This window comes from Melospiza melodia, chromosome 19, assembly GCF_035770615.1.
Source record: "Melospiza melodia melodia isolate bMelMel2 chromosome 19, bMelMel2.pri, whole genome shotgun sequence".
NCBI classification, from domain to species: Eukaryota; Metazoa; Chordata; class Aves; order Passeriformes; family Passerellidae; genus Melospiza; species Melospiza melodia.
The window spans coordinates 7,426,706-7,451,012 of NC_086212.1; the positions used below are offsets into that span (position 1 = coordinate 7,426,706).

At 50.4% G+C, this 24,307-nt stretch overlaps 2 protein-coding genes across 5 annotated transcripts in view; both read left to right on the forward strand.

Annotated features, from left to right (window-relative positions):
* The first annotated feature begins 15 nt into the window (after positions 1-15).
* On the forward strand, positions 16-5,908 carry OSER1 (oxidative stress responsive serine rich 1). Of its 2 annotated transcripts, none has more exons than XM_063172262.1 (4): positions 16-74; positions 2,344-2,460; positions 4,240-4,353; positions 5,099-5,908. In XM_063172262.1, the coding sequence occupies exons 2-4, from the start codon at positions 2,381-2,383 to the stop codon at positions 5,784-5,786; spliced, it is 882 nt and encodes a 293-aa protein (XP_063028332.1). In that variant the 5' UTR covers positions 16-74; positions 2,344-2,380; the 3' UTR covers positions 5,787-5,908. The 2 variants fall into 2 exon arrangements, with proteins under 2 accessions (XP_063028332.1, XP_063028331.1); XM_063172261.1 differs by lacking the exon at positions 16-74 and adding an exon at positions 351-590.
* A 3,356-nt stretch (positions 5,909-9,264) lies between these two features.
* JPH2 (junctophilin 2) overlaps positions 9,265-24,307 on the forward strand; it is a 31,708-nt gene continuing 16,665 nt past the window's right edge. Inside the window, exons 1-2 of one of the 3 annotated variants that reach the window (XM_063172264.1) lie at positions 9,265-9,862; positions 13,355-14,536. In XM_063172264.1, coding sequence (XP_063028334.1) covers positions 9,484-9,862; positions 13,355-13,440 — 465 coding nt within the window. In that variant the 5' untranslated portion in view covers positions 9,265-9,483 and the 3' untranslated portion in view covers positions 13,441-14,536. Of the gene's footprint in view, positions 9,863-10,220; positions 13,180-13,354; positions 14,537-17,170; positions 17,955-24,307 lie in introns of those variants that run through there. The other 2 variants (XM_063172265.1, XM_063172263.1) reach the window with 2 other exon arrangements.

Below are 24,307 nucleotides of genomic sequence, written 5' to 3' on the forward strand. Positions count from 1 at the left end.
GCCGGGTGCGCGTGCGCGAGCGGCGGCGGTTCCGGGGGGCGGCGGGAGGCGGCGGGCCCGGCCCGCGGAGCGCGGTGAGTGCCGCTCCCGTCCCTGCCTCCATCCTCCTCCTCATCTCCTCCGGTCCTCATCCCGCTCCCCTGCGCGGGTCCCCCTTGCTCCCCCCGAGACCGGTGAGCGCCGTCCGGTCCCCGCGGCGGGACCTTCCCGCGCGGTTCCCGCCGCCGCCGGTTCCCTGGTGAGGGCGGAGGGCGCCGGGGCAGCCCCGGCGGGCGCGGGCGGTGCTGAGTCACGGCCCGGGGTAGCGGCGGGGGCTGCTGGGGCTGCCCGGAGTGCGGGCGGGAAGGGCTGGGCAGGGAGCTCCGGGCGGTTCAAAATGCAGAACGGAAAAATAGAAAATAAAATTAAACATCCACGAGTTGCTGTCCCGTGGCCCGGGCTGTGACCGTCCCTTCCCGTGGCCGTGGGTACCCGCGGGGGATGGAGGTGCCCGAGCTTTGTCACTGCGCTCGGTGGGCTGGTGGTACTGGGAAACGGCCGAAAATAAAATGGAAAAGGAACGGTGCGTGTTTTCCTGGGAGGTAAAAACAGTAAGTTTCAGTGTGGTTTTTGATACAGTAAACTTTTGACTGGTTTTCACAGTAATTGATTTTTTTTTTAATGTGTGTGCTCGTTGGCTGGTGCATTTGAAATACTTAAGCTTATACTTTGTTATCTTTCAGTGAGACTTCTATTTAAATAAATTCCGCATTGTTTTGAGTGTTTGCCGTGTTGGTGATGAAGGGCAGCACGATAAAATAGTCTAAAAACTGGTACTCTATTATGAGTAATGTACGGTGATTTTAAAACTCTCATCTTTCTGCTAAAGCTATGTAATACAGGAGTTTGTTGTAAAAAACCCCAAACTCATGTAGCCTGATTTTTTTTAATTTCAAAGAATCATCTGAGGATGACTTGGGTGCCAAAGAATAAAAGTGAAGTGAAGACCATCTGTTTTACCATAGCAGTAATATTTGGCTGAGAGAAAATATGAAATAGTAACTTGCTCAGATGAGCGTCATGTTGTCGGTGTTTAAGCTTCTTCCTCTCCTGTTTACTCCCTGTCTGACTCATTGGACACCATGTGCCTTGAAATTGTTGTGCTGCATTACCCTCGTGTGAGTGTGTGTCATAATAGCTGTGTGCAATCCAGGTGGAATCACAGCACAGTGAGCAGCCAGAGCAGCAGTGGGGAGGGAGGGAGGGAGGGAGAGCTGCCCCTCCAACTGCAGTGAGAGGGAGCAGAGATTTCCCCCATCCCTGTGCATGAGTAACTGAGCTGCAGAGCTTCTAACAGAAGAGATCTCAGTGAAGAGAGTTCTTTTCCTTGCTACAAAAACAGCTTGTGCAGGGCTTTGCACTTGCCTTTGCTGAAGCTCATGAGGTTCCTGTTGAGGTCCCACTGGTGTTTCTGCCATTCATCCCAGTTTGGTGGCATCAGCAGACGTGGTGAGGGGACCCTGCCACATCACCCAGGTCATTGATGAAGATCTTAAACAAGACTGGACAGTCCAGTCCTGACCCTGGGGTACACCACTGGGGCCTGACCTCCAGCAAACCCAAAGAGCATCACATTTAGAAAGATTTGAGGTCCTTTCTAGCTAGATTAAATGATGTCCAGGATAAATAAAAAATAAAGCAACAAACCAGCCTTTTTTATTATTTTAATTTAAAGCAAGGCTTTCAAATTGCTTTTTGTATTTGTTTGCATTCGTACTTGTTCACAAGTTGATACCAGTAAATTTTAACAACGATTTGTAACAATAATGCCATGTTCTAATAGGACTGTGTAACTGTTGCTGGGACCTAGACATAAGGTCAAAAAGTTTTGTTTGGATTAAATCTTTATCTTGTTTTAAGAAAAATCTCTTAGTTTGGATTTTTTGAAGTGTATGTGTAACACTGAGTCCCAGATTTAGAAAGAAGAGTTGTAGAAGGTTGACTATTTCTAATATTGTTGTTCCATCTCTCTTCCACCTCTTCTACAATTATTCTGATATCACTGTAAGACAAGTGGAAGAGTCTGGCTGGGCTGTAATGTATGTGCAAGATGCTGTTGACACTAAATTTGACTTTGAATTGTGAATTCACCTGCAGTTGTACAAGAGACTGTTCATTTCATTCTTGGGTATCATAAAGCTTGTTCTGAGTCAGCTTTCAGAAATGTTCTACTAGAATGACCTCAGCTTTGTGTGCTCAGTGTGCTATTTTGAGTTTATTTTCACATATTATGGTGCTGCTGGGCAACTAATGTTTTTAACAAGGATTTGGCCCTTATTTTCTTGTGTCTTTTTCTGATTGTAGCAGTACATGGTAATTCCATCACCTCCTGGCCATCCCAATGATGAAATCAGAAGCTAAGGATGGAGAAGAGGAAAGCCTGCAGACAGCATTCAAAAAGCTGAGGGTTGACACAGCTGGGTGAGTAACAACACAGGAAGGGACAGACATAACATCTTACAAATGGACTCAAAGGGAACACCCTTGCTGTGAAATTTGAGGGAATGAGGTAATTGCAAAAGGTTAGGCACAGAAAGCTTTCATTGTAGTTAAACAGACTGAAATAAATTCACTACCTGCAGACTGCACTTCTTAAGGAATTGTAAATTGTTTGATTGCTGTCAGCTTGCAGCAGGTTTGAAAGGAAACTCACAATCATGATCAGCTCACAATGGGCTTGAAATGAATTTTGGCATGAATCTGGCTGCCAAAGGTTACCAGTCCATAGCACTAGAACTCTGCTGTTGAGGTTAGCATATTACCATGGTTCTGAAGGCCTGTCATGAGAATAAAATCACATCTTTTCCCAGGAGAGAAACTTTCTTTCCATGTCAGTAAGGGAGGGCGTTAGATTCAGTGCATGATTCCCACACAAACTATTTTCATTGCTGTCACAAAATTTCTATTAATAACCAGAATCACTAAATGGGAAAGAATGCTTTTTGTGTTGTCTTGCTTTGTGGAGATCTGACACATGGCACTTACCTTCCCTGTCCCAGGTGCAGAACACAAGCACCACGTGTCTTCTGTTGGTAGTGATAATTTTTACCTGAAATTAAATAAAGGAAGGCTTACATATAATGTTTTTTTCTGCTGACAAATGTGCACCATTGCATATTACCTGTAGAATCTGGGATCCCATAAGCTGTTGTCAGTGATGCAATTACACTGTCACTGAAATGAAAGGGCAGGTAAGGCAGCATCAACATGGTATCTAGAATTAGCACAGAGCTGAGATTGTGAGTAGATGGGCTTCTAAAGTTATCTTTTAAGTAATTAAACTCATTAGTAATGAGTTACCTCTCATTTCTTCAGTATCTCTAGTACCATCCTCCAGCTGGGCATATTTGATTACTTTGGAGTTTTTACTGGTGCCTTTTGATCTTGTGTTCTGTATTCATTGTCCTTTAAATGGAAGTTAGTTTGATTAACAGTTTGGATTCTCTTAACCACATCCTAGATCAGTGTGTGGGGACTCATTTTCACTTTTCAGGGCATCTGTCCTGTTTACAACCTGATTTAGCATAGGGTTTGGAAAATAATTTTCTTGGCATGTCCAGTGTAATACATGAAGTCACAATTTGAAAGAATTGTTCAGGGATTATTGTGAGTCCTTCAAAATGGGAGTGTGGAATGAATTCATAGCACCAGAAAATTTAGTAAATCTACTAAGGCCCCTGCCTTGAATAGAAGCTGAAGGTCTGACACAACTCTGTGGCTCAAATGATTCAACTTGCAGGAGTATGAGGAGTTTTAGCTTATGTTGACAGGCTATGTTAGACAGAGGCTTAAGTGTTCTTCAGCTAAACAAAGTCTATTTATGTCCAAAGAACATTTATTTTTAGGAAAGAATGGCTTATTTGTCTGTGGAAAAAGAGACGTGTTTCTTCAGTGCTGGTGTTTCTGCCTTCCCCTCTCCTGGGAAGCTGAAATTTGGCCATTGTGTGTGTTTGTCACTGACACGTGGGGCTGGCTCTGTGGTGGTAACAAGGGTCTGTTACACAAACCTTGGAGATGGGAACATGTCAACACTCATCCTTCACATCCTTCTGATTTGGGTCTTTGTGGGCAGGTCTTTGGAGATGTATTATAGATGGTTTTGAGCAGTATTTTCTGGGAAAGAAGATGGACAAGGCTTTATTTTCATATTCATAACGCTAACCAGTGTAGGCTGTTAACTCTCCTTTCTGTCTCTCACAGATGTGCCACTTCTCTCTCAGTGGGTGATGGGACAAGTCCCAGAGCAATAGTTAGAACAGTGGCAGATGAAACCAAACCTAAGAATGTGTGTGCTTCTAAGGAAACCTGGCATGGGTAAGAGAAGCTTGGCATTATCAGACTATTTCCAATGATACTGCATTGAAAAGGAATATTAAGTAGACAGTTTCTAGTTGGTGCCCCTCTAAACAAGAGCCTTGAATTGAGTTTACCAGAGAACTTTATAAAATACTCACAGCAGCTTTTTCTCTTCCTATATGACTGCTGTTCTTCACAGTTATGTGAAGTGAAAGGAAATGCTGGTCACCTGTAGGTGGCTAAACATTGTAGATATTTCTCAATGCAAGTGTGAGCTGCTGGTTTTGAATCAGACAATTATGAATGCATCTCTTTCAATCATTGTTTGACACTGCAGAAGCTGTCATTGTACCTTGGGAACTAGATTAAAATCAAGACTTGGTTTCAAGAGTATCTCTGCAGAACTTCATGCTCATCTGAAACAAAACCATCCTTTGCCCTTGATTCATTAGTTTTGTGCTCTTGTCTTGTGCTTTGTCCTTTTAGCAATTATTTTGTCATGTCTCACATGCTTTACTCATTTTCTGGCCTTTAAGGCCCACTCTCTGAGATGCATTTCCATGGTGCTCCTTTTATATTGTATACAACTGCTTGTCTAGAACTGAGTCAAATTCCAAGACAGCAGACTACCCTGAGCAAATACTCCAAACCTAAAGCTTGTGCATGCAATACAAATGCAGGAGAGATTTTGCTCAGTGTTACTTATAACCCAACAATAATGATTTTTGTGAATCTTCATTCCCTTTGTGCCTTTCCCTGGCAGGTGTGTGAAGAAGCCCTCAAGAGGAGTTGTGAGAACCCAGCGCCGCAGGCGTTCCAAGTCTCCAATTCTTCACCCTCCCAAGTTTATCCATTGCAGCACAAAATCACATTCCACATGCAGCCAGCTGGTGCAGAAGAGCCAGGCTGATGCCCAGGAGGACAGCAGTGGGTTTGGGGTGCCAGTCCCAAAGGAAGCCTGTGCACATGAACACTGCAGCGTCACTCCGGACGTTGGCCACAAGGGAGCTGAGGAGCCTTTGGGAGTTTCTGTTGCACGGCTGACATCAGAGAACACACAGGAGAACTCTCCAGCTGCAGCTTCTCCAGCATCCAAAACAAGCCTAAAGACTACAGAGCTTTCTGACTTCCAGTCTGTGTGCAAGCTGAACACGAGTGAGCCATGTGCATGTGCAGATAAAGCCTGCCAGTGCAAACTGTGGCAAGATATGGAAGTGTACAAATTCTCTGGCTTGCAGAACACCCTCCCTCTGGCACCTGATAGAACAGTTTGTGAGGATCACTCCCAGCCTTTGCCATCAAGAACTCCCTCAAGTTCTCCACGCTCTTGCTCTGAGCAAGCCAGGGCCTTTGTGGATGATGTGACAATTGAAGATCTTTCAGGGTACATGGAGTATTACTTGTATATTCCAAAGAAAATGTCTCACATGGCAGAAATGATGTACACCTGACAGCAAGGAGCACTAAAACCAGAAGTGTGGCTGGTTGAAATCTGTCCTCAGGCACATCATGTGAATATGCAACCCACTCCCTGCTCACTGTGCTTGCAATAAAAACACTTATTTGCATCTCAGCTGATGTTGATTATTTAAGCTGGACAAACAGTTCAGTTTCAGCATTATAATTTAAGCTTGGAATAGATAATGTGGTAAATGAAGTTAGAGCGTACTTAAGAGTACTTAAGAGACCCAAACTTAATTCTACTTTGTTTCCAGAATCCTCTTTTTCTTTGTTGGAGAGGAGTCCCTAGATTGCTCGGTGATTAGAGCTCTTGTGAGACACCTGGTGTCTTTCAGCTCCTTTGAAATCACTTTGACCTCAGGTTGTAAGGTTCAGGCTTGTGGTTTTGATGCTTTTGCCTCTGATTTTATTTCATAAGGAGTGTAACCATCTCATACTCTCCCCTAGGTACTTTTATGGGAAAAGTGGAAAGCAAACCTTTCACTGAATTTCTAACAGGCCTTAGAGATTGGTGTGCATTCTCCAGGGAAGTTGCTGCTGTGGTTAACCAAAGGAAAAGGGAGGGCAAGGGCTCTGCTCACTGTATTTGTTATGGTGAGCAAACCAGAATTTGCTCATGTCAGTGATCTTAATTCATACACGGTCTGTCACTTTTGGGGTTTTTTTAGCTTCTTTTTTAGTGTACTCTATAGGACCCAATATTACCCTTCCTTCAGGCCTTAAAACCCATTGACTGGAGTGAACAGTTGTCAGTTTTAGGGGAATCTCTCCACTCCAGTTCTGCTAAACCATCATCACTTTAGCTGCCCTGTCCAGCTTTGCATTCTCCTGGAATTTACTGCTTCAGAAGCAAGCAGCTCTCCATACATAGTGTGCACAGTGTCTCTTTTATGAGTGTCTAGCAAAGGAGCATCCCATCAAATATTATAATTTGTTGAGGGTAAGAAAAATTGTGTTTGGTTTGTCTTTACTGTTTGTGGTACCTCAACTTTCTGAGGTGTAAGATGTGGAGAAGGAACGGAGACAAACATTTTCCTGCAAAATCATTTGGTGTTTCTCTTGGGGGTTTTTTACAGTTCCTGTGGCAGCACCTGGTATCTCAGAACAAGTGGCTGTGTAAGTTTATCTGTTTTGCCAGTTCTGAAGTGTCACCTGCACCATGCAGAATGTACCTGTGTCCCACATCTCCTTCTGTGCTCTGCAATAGCTGCATTTCTGCCACCTGTGTTCTGAAGTCAAGGCAACTTTTTGGTGACTGTTGTCTACAAAACTGGGCTACAAAGTGCAGAATGACTTTATTTCTCAAATAATTATTCTTAACTGCTCTCAGATGCAAATTCCAACCACAGCACCGTCATGGGGCTGAAAGTGCCTTTCAAGAGTGCACTGCTTTTAGCACTTCATTCATTAGTGACCACAGACCTGTGCTGCAGGGTTCAGGATTGCACTGTCCACTGCTCAGTACTGTGTTAAAGTGGATTGAAATCCAGGAGATGTAAAAATAGTAGAAAAATGTGAGCTGGTGCAGACTAAGAAGGTATGAGCAGTGCCACTAGAGGTCAGCCCCAGGCTGGGGCTGGCTGCTGCAGCAGGCTCAGTCTTCAGGGAAAATGGGAATTTTTCTGCCAAAACGAAGAAATAAGAGCAGCTCTTATTTCCTTGGTGCCTCTTATTTCTGTGTGGTGCCTTTGTGCACACAGACTGTCAGTGCTTTCTGAAGTTTGTGTGCATTTGTTGGTGGTCAACAAAAGCTCTTTAAATACCAAAATCTGCATAAGTTATTAATGTTTAAACAAAGTGTGCAATCAGTTCACAACTGTGCTGTGCAATTAGGAAAAGTTGCTAAGTAAATAATTACATAGTCCTGAACTTGGCATCCTCTTGGGACAGTTACGACATCTTTGGGCTTGTGAGTGCTGGAACACCGTGGAATAGAAGCCCATGAGTTGCTGCAACCGCTGCCTTAACGCTTTCTCTTCTGTTACCACAAGTTGTTTTCAGATGTTTTGGTCTTCACAGAAACCATAAAGCAAAACCTTCTGGTTTTGCTTTGAGAAAATGTGAATTTATGGCCTTTAATCATGTAGCAAGAACCTTGAAAACTTGCCTAAGCAGTCTAAAAACTTAGTTTAAAACAACAAAAAAATTTTACTTGAGCCAATTTCAAAATCTGACCTTTTTTTAAGGAAGACTTTAGAGGGCTGGTTCTGCCAAGTGGCACTTTTGAGTCATGTTGGAATCCGTTACCAAAGAGCTCATTCCTTCCTGTGGCTGAATAAAAGTGAAGCCCTTTGTAATTAACTTTCTAACTTGGTCCTTCTCACCTGTGCCTGCAGGTGTTCTGTGTTTATGTGCTGTCCATACACAGTTTCTCTTGCAGTTATATATTGTGTGCTTCCTCTGTGCCTTTTCTTCCTAGAAATGCCAATGTGGAGATTGAAAGTGGAAAAACTGAGCCTGAACCCCCCACTGTCTGTGGCAGCTTTGGTGGGATTTTGGGATCTCCCCTGGCAAGGGCTGATAACACCCCACAGCTCCTGCAGCTTCTCAGCTTGGTGGTCAGTAAGGGAGGGTAATTTCTCCATGTTTTTTCTGGGACAGTGTCTTTTTAGGAGTGGGATGGGTGTGCTGGAAGAAGAGAGGACTTGGATTAGCCTGTTAGCTGGTCTTTCAATTCTTGTCCTCTGCCATCTATTTGATGACATTATTATACATCAGGTGTCCTGTCACTACTCCCTGTGTCTGTAGTCGTCTGCCATCTTTTCCACACACAGACTGAATTATGCTGCTGGCTGTTAAACCAAAGGAAATTTGGGGATTTTGTTGTTTGGGAGAGAGGGGTAAATGACTACTGCTGAACGTCTTTCACTGCCCTAAAGCAGTTCTGGAAGGTCGCTCTGGGAGTAGCAGAGGGGCTGAGCGGGCTGTTGGCCGCTCTCGGTGATGGCTGTGCTCTCTGTTCCACCTGTGCTCAGGTACACCGGTGTGAGTGTCCCGGCCCCGGGCGCTCCGTCCCCGCATCCCGCGGGGCTCCGGCGGAGCGGGACCGCGGCTGCCGGCCCGGGGGAGCGGCGGCCCCTTCCCAGGCTCTATTTTAAGCAGACATTTACTTTCCCAGCCTCTTCTCCGCCTGGATCCCTGCCCGGGGCGGGGGACGGCGGGGGGGTGGGATGTGGCTCTCCCCTCCTTCATAAAAGGGCCCCGAGGCGGGGGCCGGGCTCCAGGGGGGTTATTTTTGGGAGCAGCTCCTGGGATCCGATGGCCTTGTTAGGGCAGCGCTGACCTTTCTCCCGCCGGGGGAGGAGAGCGGGACGGGACGGGGCGGGCGGCGGCGGCCGGGCGGGGGAGAGCGGCGGGCTCGGGACCCCCATCCCTTCTCGGCCGCGGGGATCGGGACCCCCATCCCTGCCTCTAGGCGGGGCGGCTCCCCGGGCGGCCCATGCCCGTGCCCGCGGGGCAGGGACCGGCGCGGAGCCGCTGCCCCTCCGGGGGGGCTGGAGCTCGGCCCGCCCTTCTCCCCTCCCTCTCGTCCAGTTTCTCTCTCCTGCCGTGCCCCAGCCCCTCGGCCGGGCCAGGCGAGGCAGGAGCGGCCGCTGTCGGCGCCCATCCCGTTCCCTCCGGGGATGCGGGAGCCCCGGAGCGCTGCCCCTGGGAACGCTGCCCGGCTGAGGGGCACCGCAGGGCACCATGAGCGGCGGCAGGTTTGATTTCGATGATGGAGGCGCCTATTGCGGGGGCTGGGAGGGGGGCAAAGCCCACGGGCACGGCATCTGCACCGGCCCCAAGGGCCAGGGCGAGTACTCGGGCTCCTGGAACTACGGCTTCGAGGTGGTGGGCATCTACACGTGGCCCAGCGGCAACACCTACGAAGGCTACTGGTCCCAAGGCAAGAGGCACGGGCTGGGAATCGAGACCAAAGGACGGTGGGTTTACAGAGGAGAGTGGACCCATGGCTTTAAGGGACGGTACGGCGCCAGGCAGAGCATGAGCAGCGGAGCCAAGTACGAGGGCACATGGAACAATGGCCTGCAGGATGGCTACGGCACCGAGACCTACGCTGACGGAGGTAAGGTGGCTCCAGAGAGAACGGGAGGGGGATGAACAGTGTCACACCCAGCCCGGGACAACAGAGGCTGCGTGTTGGCTCTGCCAAAGGGCTGACCTGGTCCTGTTCCCACTAGACAGGCACAGTGTTCTACAATGAGCCATTGGGGTGCTTCAGTCAAAAGGGGAGCTGGGGCTGAAGCCATCTCATCCATGTGTGCGTGCCCTGATTTTCCCAGTTGGGCACAGAATGCGCAGCTCTCTGTGGACGTGAGGGAGGAGCAGCAGGAGCATTGCCCCAAGCTGCCCTTAAGTGTCTGTTTTGGCAATTAACACCAACCAACTTGATTGTGTGTAGTCTTTGACTCCTGGTTCCACAGGGAATGGTTATTGCAGCTTCTGGCTGAACCAGCCCAGAAATCCCCAGCTGGTGCAGCACAGCAGCGAGTTGTGAATGTTCTCCTGTCGGATATGAGCCACCCACAGCATCCCAGCACGCCTTCCCTATGCATCAACACTGCCTGCATGCCTCTGACGGGCTGCCTGCACATCTGCTTTGCCAAAGAGTTTTGATTGAGTCTGTCTAAGCTGTTTAGAATATGTAGCCACACATGTTGCCCAAAATCCCTTTGGTTATTTGGGAGGTTTCAACCTCCACTACTATACAGCTGCACCGTGTAGTCAGATATTTGTTGTGCTCTGTAAATGCTCAGTCTAATTGTGTTCTTGCATTAGTGGCAATTCTGGGGTTAGAAACATTGCAAGAATTTCTGTGAAAGTCATTTAGTAGCTCTTCAGCACTGTAATGTTCTGGGCTGCCACATTTAGGATAGCTAAATAGAGAGGGTGATTTGAAAGAAATACCTTTTAAAATATGGATCAAAATTGCATCTATAATTATCTAGGACAGGCATTGGAGTTTGTTTATAAACCAAATTTAATATGAATCCTCAGAATGAAAAGCATCACATTTATAGATATTAGAAAAATGGACTAATTCAAGACTGGCTTTCAGGGCTACGTTTTTCATAAATATTTCTCAATGAGTTGTCTGGGCTTGTGGCTAACTTTAAGATTGAGAATTTAGTCTTGAAGTTCACCCATTTTCCTTATGCCCTTGGATGTTGTAGGTACAGACACGAACTGACACACATCCCTCCAGCTCCTTAAATTTTTCCCCCGTTCTCTCCTGTGGCCATGGAATGGTTTAATGGGTGCAGATTGTGTGCACAGAACCTTCATGTGAGGCCATAAGAGGAGTAGGTGACATGGGAGTGGTGCTGTGATGAGTAAAGAGCAGCAATCAGGTAACTGTCAGCAGCAGCTGCCATTGGGAATTTCATTCTGGAGATGTCAAGGTTTCCTGTGAATTTGTTTCCTTGCTGCTTCCTAAAATGCAAATCCTTCTAAGGGTGAAGGGCTGCTGGAATTCCAGTTAATGTTCTGGGGGAGAATTTTGAGGGGTAAGACTTGACATAGGGGTTTGGTTAGATATGGGACAGAAGAGTGGGAGAGATGAGCCAGTGCTCTCTCCTGCAGGGATATAGAATATCTTGCTTCTGTCAGCACAGTGCTCCCCGGGGTGTTGTCCCTCACCCAAGAACGTGCCAGCTGCTTGGCCCCTGGTGCCACTGGGGGCTGGCACTTCAGCCCTGATCCGTGGAGACGTGCCCTGCCAAAGCACTGAGCTCAGCCCCACGAGGGTTGTGCTGGGGTGCCCAGTGCTGCTCTGTGTGCTGGGTCATCACAGCCTGGCTGATCTGAGCTGTTCATTCAACACAAGAGCTTCTCTGATGGCACAGCAACATGGATAAAACTGCAGTCAGGGATCACCATCCAGCACCACACCTGAAGGACAGGGGTGGGATGGTCCCACTGACCTGCAAGACCTTTTCCTGTTTTTTCTCCTCACCTGCACACAGAAACCACCTGCAAGATCCTGATGTGGCCAGGCTGCTAATGGGACCTGTTAATGTTTGAATTTGAGGTTGCCAAGATAAACATCTGGAAAGGCTTTGGATATCTGCTGTCCCTGGAGTAGGGGACATGATTCCCAAGCCCCTTGGAAGCCAGCCACACGAGGAAAAGGGCTCTGGGAATGTGCAGCCCTTGCCAGGTCGTCAGAAACTTTAGGTCATGGTTGGACTGTTTGCAGATTTCAGGGAAATGTAGCTGATTCTGATGTTTTAAAATAGACTTTAACTTTTTATATATACATATATATATATAGACATACATAAAAATTTACATTTCAAAATACACTTAAAATATACTTATAGGGCTGTCTGTGTTTGAATCTTGTGTCTGGCCAAGATTTTAAAAAAGCCCAAATCTGGAGTGAAGCTTTCTGAAATCCCGTGTAGATTTTTGGTTTCCAGTAAGAACCAGGGTCATGGTATAGTTTAGCCCAGGCACTGTGTGAATTATTTGCTTTTCTCCCCACTGCCAAAAGCCCTTTTTTGTGGAAGCTATGGGAGACTGATGGCTTTAAAGAGGCTGAAATCAGCCAAGGGGTTTAGAGCTCCTGGTGTGGCTGTGCAGACACAGTGACATTCTGATACATCTCTGTGTGTCCAAGCTGGATATACTCTGTGTGCTGCTGTCACCAGGTGAGAGCTCAGAGCCCTTTAGAGGAGCAGAAATGCTCTGGCTGAAGCAGTGAGTGGGGCTGTGGAAGGCATAGCATGAAGGAACTCATTGTTCTGCAACATAAGCTATGAGTAAACATGTAGTTATTTGGCTTTGCCCTGTGAGTTGTCCATGCTGCAAGGAAGACCTCATTTTTTGGATACTTTTGTGCATTTGACTGTGAGTCAAAACCCTGAGTCAAATCTTACTGCAGAAAAACTGCTCACTGAATCATGCTGCATACCCATGGTCCAGCCCAAAGCTTGTCTTTGCTGCACAGATAACTGCTTATATCTATGGAGGGGAAAAAAACATCATTTGCAATCAGTGCAGCCTAAAACCAACTTATTTTTGATGCTGCAATTTGTTCTCTAGGGTGCTGAGGAAAACAGTGGTGTCAATTAACCACGAGGAAACAATTAGACCAGTCAGTGATCACAAGACCACAGAAGAGGAGAAAAGAAATGCAGAAGTGCTTTACTGGGGAGATGAAATGAAATGGGTGATAGGGAGCAGCACAACTCTTCCCTGTGGCAGGGCAAGTGCAGTGGAAGGGGGCCTGGACCAGGACAGAAGGAGCATCCATGGGATTGTGGCTGGGAAAGAAGGAAAGGGGCTTGGGAGAGCCACCATGGTGCTGGCTTTTGTCTGCTGCCTCTGTAGCAAAGCTCCTGCCCGGCCGAGTGTGATTCATGAGTTAATATAGTAATATAAATTAATTAATATAGGAGTTATATATTAATTATAATATATATTATTTATTGTTATTAATATATGATATATTAATACATATTCTGTCTATATTATTAATATATATAAAATATTAATTAATATAGGATTTTTTTTACCCCTCTATGTGATTTTCTTTGCTTTTCTTCTCCAGCAGAACCCATCAGACACTACTGCTGGCACCACAAGGCAGCACTCTGTTTTTGCTGGCCTGTCCTGCACATGGTGCTGTGCATCATTTAAATGTCCCTGGCCACTCACACCGAGTTCCACCCTGCCTGTCATCGCAGTATCTGGGTGACAGCAGGGGACTGTAGGGCAGGGAAGCGATTTGAGCTGTTTGCATTATTTACATGGTTGTTTGTATTATTTACATTCATCACTAATTATATGGGAGCCTTGAGACAGGCTGGGAAGGGGAAGTGTGTCACTGCTGGTGATGGGATGGTGCTGCTGGGCTGGAGGGCGCTGGCAGCTGAAGCTTTTGCTTTGGATGGAGCTGTGCACAGTCCCATCCTGCTGCTGGGGTGAAGCAGGGGCTGCTCCCACCCCTTGGGAGTGTTTGGGGGTGAAGGCTGCAGGGATGTAATTTCTATTGATCCCACAGTTTAGTCCTTCCCATCCTATGAAGTTACCCAGGCAGCATCACCTGCTGTGCAGAGGTGATGAATTGTATTCCTGGGGGTTGCACAGGAGCCAGTGGTTTTTGTATTAGGACAAATAAAAATGCCAACAAAGGATTATTTGGGCTCTGTCCCCCACTAATCACACTCTGATGAGATGAGGTGTGTGTCCCAGTGCCCTGATGAATCACCAGGGCTGGGGAGGCAGGGAAGTGGGTTCCCTATCCTAGATAGAGATTTATTCCACATCCATTGCTTTTAAATTATTTTTACAGAACCTCAGACATGTGTGAGCCCGTGGCAGCCTGGCTGACAGCTCTGTGTGCTGCTGTGCCCCCTTGCCTGGGCAGTGTTGGATCTGGGCTGTGCTGGGTCTGGCCTGAGGATGTGCGGCTCTGCTGCAGGGGAATTTTGCAGAGCCCATGTTCAGTGAAGTGCCTGCCCTGGGCTGTGCTGGATCTGGCCTGAGGATATGCAGCCCTGCTGCAGGGGTTTTGCAGAGCCCACGTTCAGTGAGGTGCCTGCCCTGGGCAGTGTTGGATCTGGGCTGTGCTGGGTCTGGCCTGGGGATGTGCAGCCCTGCTGCAGGGGAATTTTGCAGAGCCCATGTTCAGTGAGGTGCCTGCCCTGGGCAGTGTTGGATCTGGGCTGTGCTGGGTCTGGCCTGAGGATGTGCAGCCCTGCTGCAGGGGGATTTGCAGAGCCCACGTTCAGTGAGGTGCCTGCCCTGGGCCGTGCTGGCCAGGCAGGCCTTGGCTGTGCTCGCACCCTGCGTGCCCTGACGCACGGCCGCCGGCGCCTCCAGCCGCTCCCTGCCGCCTCTGGCTCCTCTCCAGGGCTGCTTTATGGCCCTGCCCTGGCACACAGCCTCAGCTGGGCAGGAATGGCAGCACGACAGGGACATGGCAGTGCCTGCTTGCCCCTGCCTTGGCTGGGCAGCCGTGGGCAGCACTGTGTCCGTGCCCTGCGTTCGTCCAGGCAGGGTTGGCAGCTCTGGTCACAGGGGCAGTGTTGGTGCTGTGCAGGCTGAAATCAGGGAGCAGAGAGCAGCCTGCAGAGCTGAACCCTGCACTGAGGGTGGCACTCCATCCCTGCTCCCTGGAGACCCATTGGTGGCTCTCCCACCCAGCTGCCTCTGGTGCTGTTGAGGGGGACAGAGGGGGATTTGCTGGAGTGCAGCAGCTGCTCTGACCTGACCCCCGAGGAGTGAGTGAACCCCCTTAACCTGCAAGATTTTCCAGAGTTCCTTTTCCAGGGAATTAACATGGAGGCATTACCAGCTGCAGCCTGATACGTGTGAAGTTGTTCCCATCCTAGGAGAAGGTCTCCAATGTCACCCTGATCATGTGTCAGCCCTGCTCGCTGGCTGGGTGGCTGGGGTGGAGCACTGACCTCACCAGGGAGGGACATGGGGGCATTTTGGGGTCTCTAGAACTTCAGCTTGCACTAGGAAGACTCATCACCATTTTATGGAGAGGGATTTGGGAGCATGGTGAGGAACATGCCCAGATGCCTGGCATCTCCAGTCATGGTCCTTGACTCCTGACTCGTGCCCAAACCCATGCTTATTTCTCCTTATTTTTCCCTAGAAGAGCTTCAAACTCATCCAAGAAAATGGAAGATGGCCCCTTGCTCTGGCAGATGGCTCCCCATGGCTGGCTGCAGCCTGCAAATACCATTTACTACCTGAACCCCCACATTTTTGTGGGGGAGACCAACTGTTTACAGGGACCCCATAATCCCCCGTGTCACAGGGTGGGCAGGGGCTGGCTGGGAGCAGCTCACCCAGGGCAGCAGCTGCTGCTCACTCGGGCACTTCTTGTCTTTCCTGGCCCTCAGCACTGTAAGTTAACACTCCACAGGCAGGTCCAAAGAGGATTTCAACGAAACCTGAAGCTTGGGAGGAGAGATTATGCTGCAGAAGTGGCCTGGGAGACTGTAAAATATGCACTCCCACGATCGCCAAAGAAGGAACTGGATTTGCTCCTTGGGGAGCAGGGTCATCCCTGGGCTCAGTAATAGTGTCTGAGGGGGGAGATTCATGCCTTGAAGATGGGTCACCCCCTTCCATCTCAGCCCAGCCCTGGCTGAGCCTCCCCAGGACCATGGGAGTGCCTGCTCTCCCAAAATCATGTGTGTTCTGGTGGGTCACTGCTTTTTGCAAACCAGGTTTAGGACAGATGTCTGTGGAAATAGAGTGGCCTTTCCAAAGGCATTTGTGCTCCCCCATCACTCTCTGCCTGTGCCCCAGGCTGAGGGAGCTGCTGGCAGCCTCTGTTCCACAGGGGGCTGCTCTGGGGTGGCCCATTCCAGGTCCTGTAATGCCAGGAGCAGGGTGGAATGCTGCCTTTGTTTTGGGTGGTTTGCTGGTTTCTGAGGCAACTGCATCTATAGACTGATGAGAGTCAGGATGGGAAGCCATCCCATCCCATCCCAATCCACTGGGCTCAGGGATGCTCTGACCTCTCCTGTGCATGGTGGGTGCTGTGGGTGAAGGCTGCCCCACCAGCCCCTGCCCTTCTCAGGAGCTCTTTTTGTGGGGCCTCTGATGCACCTCATTTAAATCTCTTGACATCCTAGTGAGAAAAATCAGAGTGGGGTCTCCACTCTGCTGGGAGCCTGCAAATGTGCTCACCATTGGGATCAGGGCATCTGGAAAGGAGCAGTGTCCCAGTCCTTCAAGGTGTCACTGCCAAAGTCCTGGTGGTTCCCAGCAGGATCCTGTACCCAAGGTGCAGCCCTGGCCATGGTGAACACAATCCTTTCTGTGTCTGCCATCAAGGACACCATCTGCCCTCTCGAGTTGGGTCTGGAGGAGTGGGGTTGTGCTTTCTGGGGCAGAGCTGAAGGAACCCCACACAGAGCTGCTTCTCTCCTCCCTTTTTTGCCCATCTCTTTGTGCAGTATGGCACAAACCTTGGGAACTCAGAGAAGCCATATGTCACCACCAAGGAGATGTGGCTTCGGGATTAGGGCAGTCAGTGGACATGTGGGATCCTGACTCAGGGGTCTAGAAGTGGTCCTGGCAGCCTGCAAGGGACAGGCTCAAAGGGACTGTCATCAAGCCAAGGGCAGATGTGCCAGTGCAGCTCACATGCCCACTTGGGGCTGCTGCCATACTCTGCACAGCCCAAACTCCACCCCTGGAGGCTGCCTCCCTCTGCCTTCTCCGGATGAAAATCCAGATCCCGTACAGTAAGTGGGTCTGCAGAGTGTCCCCCGGTGCCTTCTTGTGCTGCTGTCCCCTGCTCCCTGGGCACTGATGCTTTGCATGCCTGGGCTCAGCGCAGCCCCACATCTCATCTCCCTTGGCTGTGCCAGGCTTTCTCACGCTGTCTTGTCTCCCTCAGGCACGTACCAGGGCCAGTTCACCAACGGCATGCGGCACGGCTACGGCGTGCGCCAGAGCGTGCCCTACGGCATGGCCTCGGTGGTGCGCTCCCCTCTGCGCACCTCGCTGTCCTCCCTGCGCAGCGAGCACAGCAACGGCACCCTGCCGCAGCAGGACTCGCCCGCCGCCAACGCCGAGAGCCTGCCCCTCTCGCCCACCATCACCCGCGGCGGCTTCGCCCTCAGCCTCTACGCGGACGCCGAGGCCGCCAAGGCCAAGAAGGGCGGGCTCTTCCGCAGGGGCTCCTTGCTGGGCAAGCTGAAGAAGTCCGAGTCCAAGTCGTCCCTGGCCAGCCAGAAGAGCCGAGTCAGCTTCCTCAAGAGCGAGAGCGGGATCAGCTCGGCCGCCAGCGATGCCACCTCCACCGTCAGCCTGGGCGAAGGCGCCGAGGGCGAGGAGTACACCCCGTTCGAGTCCGACATCGACGCCACCACCACCGAGACCTACATGGGCGAGTGGAAGAACGACAAACGCGCCGGCTTCGGCGTCAGCGAGCGCTCCAGCGGGCTCAAGTACGAGGGCGAGTGGCTGGACAACCTGCGGCACGGCTACGGCTGCACCACGCTGCCCGACGGCAAGAAGGAGGAGGGCAAGTACCGCCACAACGTCCTGGTCAAGGGCATGAAGAAGCGGGTGATACCCCTCAAGAGCGCCAAGATCCGGCAGAAGGTGGACAGGAGCGTGGAGGGGGCTCAGAGGGCAGCGGCCATTGCCCGGCAGAAGTCGGAGATTGCGGCATCCAGGTGGGTGCTTGGAGCTCCGGCACGCAGGTTCCTGTGGGGATGGTCCCATCCCATGTGTTCAGGAGCTGTCCTTTTTCTCATCTCCTCTCCTGTTCCCCTGCAGCCCTGGTCCAGAGGGGAGGTGCTGGACAGCAGGAGTTGTTACCAGCCCTGGCACTCAGCAGGATGGGGAGCATCCAGGCTGCTCCTTGATGCTGCTGTCAGAGCTGCTGGGCATTGATGGGGCAGCCTGAGAAACAGAGGGTTTGGTGGTGATAAATCCAACAGGCTCATGAGCAGCCAGATATGCCCCAGAACACAGTTTGGCCCTGGAGCCCCCAGTGTGGCTCTCGGGGAAGTTTGTGGGATGCACGAGTGTTGTCAATTTTAGCAGCTGAGTGTAATTGCTCCACTGTCCCTCCTGGGATGGAGGAGAAAGGAAATAAGAGTGGCTTCAGGGTCTGCTTGAAAAGGGCACGGGAAATTCTCCTCCTCCAGCTCACATCCCTGCCTGTGTCCGAGCTGTGTTGGCAGCACATTCCCCCTGCAGCATTCCTGCCAGTCTCAGAGCTGACCTGGCAGAGATCAGAGATCTGGGAGCCTTCGCTCCTTTCCTCTTCCTTGGGGAAATGTGGTCGTAACAGTGCTTGAGGTTTCACCTGACCTCACCAAGAAAACCTCACCCTGCACAGGCTTTGCTTAGCTGCTGGGCAGTGGCTGAGATTTCATGGCTGTCCTGTCTCACTCCTTTTAATTCCTGTTTAATTATCAGTTACTTCATTATCAACCAGAGGAAGGAGGACACCTATTCCCAAACTCCATTCCACTCCTTTGCCGACACTCCTTGCACTTTACCCTCCTGGCAGACATTACTTCTTCAAACTTTAGTGGGGAGCACAGTTGATTTTTTTTTTAATCGAAACCCAGTTGCTTCAGGGACTGGTGGAGAAAACCCAGCAGGATTGCAAGTGAAGCTCCATGCAGGGCCAGCTAGGATAAAAATAACAGGCTGGGGTGGCGTGGGGCCCTGGATCCTTCTGGCAGGGCAGGCTCAGCCCAACACCAGCTTTGCCATGCCCGGGGAAGAGCGTGTGCCTGTGGTGTGAATAAGGAGGCTGGAGCTGCAAACACTGCTCCTCAAGAGCTTGGCTGGTTTACACAAACCTCTTTTTATTATACACTATTTACACTTTGGATCAAAAGCGGCTCTGCAGTGTTTTCAGTCAGGGGTTGGAATGCGCCCGCTGCCCTGGCCAGGGACTGCATCCCTCCCCAGTGCAGCCAGGGAATAATTTCCTATTAAGGAAACCTTGGAGCTGGAGGAAATAAGACATGGAAGGAAGCTGGTTTCCTCCAGGGAGCCCTCAGGCAGCAGCCCCTGCAGTGGTGTGGCTGCTGGGCAGGGAGGGGATTGTTGTGCTGGCTGGCAGTGTGGAACCCCTGGTTCCTGCTGTCCTGTTCCTGCAGCACAGCTTCCAGCTGAGCTGGACCCGCTGGGAGAGGGGAATTCAGGCTGTCTGTCCTGTAAACTTTAACTCAGCACTGCCATCAGTGTTTATTCCTGGTGTATCTTGCTCAGGGCAGAGCTGCTCTCTCTACCTGTAAATCCAACTCATGCTCTCCTCCCTCCTCCTTTCACCTCAGATTTGGGGTAGAGAGTAAATCTACATAATTTTTCCTGGAGAAAATCCTTAGTTTGAACCCCAGCTCTGCCACAACTTTTGCTTTGTCCTTGATCCTTGCCTCAATTTCCACACCCAGGGCAGAGTAATTGCAGACAGATTGTGAAAATGGATTATTACAGTTTATAGAAGGCCTGCACTATCATTAGCATTGCCTGAGCTCATAACTGTGAGGTGGAGCTTTTTAGAGGGAGCATTCATGTTTCTCCTCAGATGGCAGTGTGTACCTTACCCAAAAAAAATGCCTTTGAGGCTACACCCATCCTTTCCTGGGGAAGATATGACATTTTATTTATTACTAGACACTAATTATCAGGACACAGCGGGTGAGCTGTGTGAATTCCCAGCTACCTCTGCACACCTGTGCTGTTGTACATGGATGTTTGAGTTTCATTTGCTTGTGGCACTGGGGGAACCCCTTGCAGAACTAAACTGCTGTAGCATCCAGCCTCCTGCTGTCTGGGGGTGAAATGCCAGGGGAAGGTCAGATTTCTCCCTTTTGCACCATAAAAGGCTCTTTAGGGATAGAAATTCCGAGGAAAGCAAGACCAAGCACTGGAAGCTGCCTGGGCCAGTTGCACTGCAGGAATCCCAGGCACGTGCTGAGCCCTGGGGTGCAGGGCTGGGGCTGCCAGCAGCACTGAGGGGTGCCCTGCTGGGAGCTTTGGGCAGGAGAGCAGTGACAGCCAGGGACCACGGTCAGTGCAGTCACCAAAGCTCCCATGCTGTGTTCTGAGGGTGTGTGAGGCACCAGGCTGCTTCACAGCTCCTGTCCCAGTGCTGTTTCACTTTGGAATTCCAGCCAGGGTTGTGGGCAGTGCCAGCTACTGCCTGTCCTGCTGCCTCTGCTGCCTCTGCAGCGCTGCCCTGGTCTCCCCTGCTCCCTCCTGAATCCTTCTGGGCTGGCAATCCAGCTGTGCAAGAAGCTGAGCACATCATCTCACTGTCAGCTGAGAGAACAGCTCTGTTTTTCATTATTTCAGTGGAAATCATTTGGCATGGGGCAGCCCATCCAGGTCAGCCAGCTTCACCCCATGCAAAGCCCATTGGTGCTGCTCAGATGTTGGGTATAAACCCTGGGCACGTCCCTCAGCAGCTCTGGGGCTCAGCTGGAGGGATGGAGGTGATGGAAGCTGGAGTGTGAATCCTCACCCAGGAGAAAAGGCATCTTGGAATGCAGCCTCTGTGGCAGCTGGCACAAGGCTTTTCTCCTGCCCAGGGGTGGCCAGGGATGGATGTGGGGTTAACACACAACACACACCATGAGGGTTCATTGCCCTGCCCTGCACTGGTGGTGCTGCAGGACTTGCCCTGCTGTCATCCCAAGGGACTCCTGTCAGAGCTGGGACCTGGCTGTTCCTGCAGTGCCAGGTGAGGGCACCTGCTGTGTCACACCTTTCCCCTTCCTCCACTCCATCCTGACTGAGACTCCTTTGAAAATAATTTGGGGTGGATGGGAAGCACAGGGAGAGCCTGGGATCACAGCTGGGGCTTCAACTCCTGTGAGATGAAGTAGACAAACTGGCTGCAGGACTGTGAGGAGGGGACAGCTGCCACCAGGCCATGAGTGAGCTGGTTCAGAGCCGTGCTGAGGTGTGAAAGAGCTGCCCTGCAGCTTTCTGGGCACATGGGCTGGTACTGAATAGGGGGCTCTGTACTCCAGGTACTTGATGCTCCTTGTGCCTGGGGAGCAATTTGCCTGTCGGGTGGGGAGGATGGTCCCACAGAATACAGGGAGAAGAAGCATGAAAATGGTTGGGTTTCATCTCTTCAGAACAGATTAAAATAAAATTCAATAAAATAAAGTAAGAGGAAGGGCAGAATTGTCTGCAGGGGGAACCTTTGATTTTTGAAAGCTGTGTGCTCAGTAGCTGGGCAGCTTTTACAGGGGTTTTCCTTCTCTCTGGTGCTTTTTAAGGACAAAATGAGTGTAAATACTGCAAATCCCACCTCTGTCCCATTGCAGCAGTATCTGACGTGGTGTGCTTCTGCACATGCTTGTGCTTCCCAGTGACTTGGACCAAAATCAATGGAGGGACTTGGCCCTGTGTCCTGCAAGGCACGGGTCTGGCCAAGCTCTGAGATCCTTTGAAGGGTGCCTGTCCTGGCAGGAACACCTCAATACATCTGCTGGATGTCACGGGATCAGTAGAAAAGCAAGATATTCGAGGCTATAATGGCTGCTGTGCTTCACCAGTTTGTGCTCATGTGCTAGTTTATAGCCCCTGTGTGGTTTATACCCAGAGAGTACAATTACAAGTGAATACATTTTGGATTTATTTTTGTTTAAATGTAATGTGAGCAGATATCTGTAGGAATTTCTGTATTCTGTTCTGAAGTGTGGGGCATCAATTCCTGATTCAGTGGGGTTTGCTCACTAGGATCAGCCTGGGCTGTGTGGAAGCACAACAGAGCTCCAGTGTCAGGCATTACATAGGTATCTGCAGGAATTTCTATATTCTCTTCTGAAGTGTGGGGCATCAATTCCTGATTCAGTGGGGTTTGCTCATTAGGGTGAGCCTGGGCTCTGTGGAAGCATAACATTACATTGATGTGGCTTCCCTGCCACCAGCACATGGGCATTGCTCAGTGTGAGCTGTTGCCTGGTTTTGAAGCCTAAGTTAGTTTTCTATCCAAACCCATGACTTTGGGGCACATCTTAGCTCTCCCTTCAAACAACAAGAGCCCTTGGCAGCTCCTGTATCACTTTCCAAGGCTGTTGTGCCTGGCTGTGCTCCCAGCAGGGCTGTCTCCCTGCTCTCAGCACTTGCAGGCTGCGTGGCCGGGCAGAGCGAGCGTCTCCTTGGGGAACGTGGTGCAAATGACGTCCCAAAATCGCTGCAGTCAGCACAGGCTCCTGACTAAATAAGGGCAGGCAGAGCAGGGCTTTATCAGCGTGGCCTGAGTGTGACAGCTGAGAGCTGGGGCTGGGGCAGCCCACGCCGCTCCCACTGGGAAGGTGCTTTATTTGGCACAGCTCTGCTCTCGTCCCCAATGCTCTTGGGGGTTTAGGCTGCTGGTGGGGAAAGTGGGCAACCAAAAGGATATCTTCCCCAGACACCTCTTTGGTGAGGGGTACTGTGTGTCCAGTGCAGTGCTGGGCTGGTGGGCACAGTGGTCTTGGTGCTCCTGGGGCTGACAGCACAGCTCAGCTTCCCCTGAGGCCAGATTTCAGACTGGGATTTTAAGTCTGTTGAATCAGACTTGGGGTTTGCTCTAAAAAGGTAAAAGGAGTTTTTAAAATGTGCTTTTAGCCAGAGGCACAGGCATTAGACACCTCAGGAGTTCAGCACATTCCCAGACCTTTAGGTCTAAAGCCAGAGGAGGGCAGGATGCTCATGGCCACCCTGTGAGAATGGGCAGCAGCAGCAGCCATGGCTCAGGACAGCCCTGCCAGGACAGGAGGGAGCAACTGAGCCTCCTGTGCTCTCCCAGCCTCACAATCTCTGTCCAGGACTCCACGGCTCTGAGGAAGAATGGGTGTGTAATTAAGAAGCAGCAGCAGGCAGGGACACAAGAGTTGTGAGCAGCATTTCTGCGGACACAAGAATTGTGAGCAGCATTTCTGCAGACACCAAAGATCCCAAATGTCACCCTGAGCTCTCATGGGCTTAAATGACAAGTGCATGAAGGTGCAGGGGGACCAAGGACTGCCCCTCACCTCCCCATGGGGTGCAGTGGAAGGATCACTTCTAGCAAAGTCCAACCACAGCTGGAGGCAGTGGAGTGGCCTGAGCTGAGCACAGCTCCTTGATGCTGGGTATTCTGGCTGCTCCAGGAATTCTGATTGCCTCACAGCCCCCATAATGGGAATCTGCATCCTGGAACTTCCATGGACAGGGTTCAGAGAGTCAGTGGACAGGAGAAGCAAGGGCAGCCACGTGGCTCTCTGCTATAACTGAGGACACAGCATTGAGGGGATGCTCCTCAGTGCTGCTGTCCCAGTAAAGATGTTTCTCACAGAGCTTGGTGTGTTTATAAAGAGGATAATCCTGTTTCATCACCCTTGCTTAATAGAAACCCAGTTGCTGGCATCTATTTCTGCACCAGCTGAAGCCCAGGGCTGGGACTCTTTCTGTGTGGCACATCAGTCTCCAGCTCTGCAGAAATATTGCTGTTTTCAAACCTGTGCCTAATCTTCACTCCACTGGAGCCATGCAGGGAGAGGGTTTGGGTGAGTTCTTCTCTGTTCCTGATCTGGTGTGGCCATGGGGACAGCATGGCTGTCCTGTCTCACTCCTTTTAATTCCTCTTTAATTATCAGTTACTTCGTTATCAATCAGAGGAGGGAAATAAGCAAGGGAGACACCTATTCCCAAACCCCATTCCATTCCTTGGAGAAACCCCCACTTTACTGCCCTTGTGGCCATTTCTTCTCCAAACCTTAGTGGGGAGCACAATTGATTTTTTTTTAAATCAAAGCCCAGTTGCTTCAGGGACTGATGGAGAAAACCAGAACTCTGGGGTCCAGAGCCAGGATCAGACACCCATCCCAGCTGCAGGACACCCACAGTGTGTCCCCCCACAAAGGGGGGCTGTGTGTGAGGCTGGAGGGATTCAGTGTCACTGGGTGAGTGATGCTGTGTTGCCTTCACCCCTTCTTCCAGCCCTCTCCCAGAACAGCCTCATCCAGGCTGCCTGCAGCTCCAGCACTGACACATTTTTGGCCCACTGTGCTCCTTGCACGGGATG

Bases quoted from the DNA above. Each gene is read 5' to 3' on its own strand.
- OSER1 (XM_063172262.1), top strand. From the start codon at position 2,381: ATGATGAAATCAGAAGCTAAGGATGGAGAAGAGGAAAGCCTGCAGACA. The intron at 2,461-4,239 runs GTGAGTAACAAC...TGTCTCTCACAG, and splicing joins CTGAGGGTTGACACAGCTGG to ATGTGCCACTTCTCTCTCAG. The intron at 4,354-5,098 runs GTAAGAGAAGCT...TTTCCCTGGCAG, and splicing joins TCTAAGGAAACCTGGCATGG to GTGTGTGAAGAAGCCCTCAA.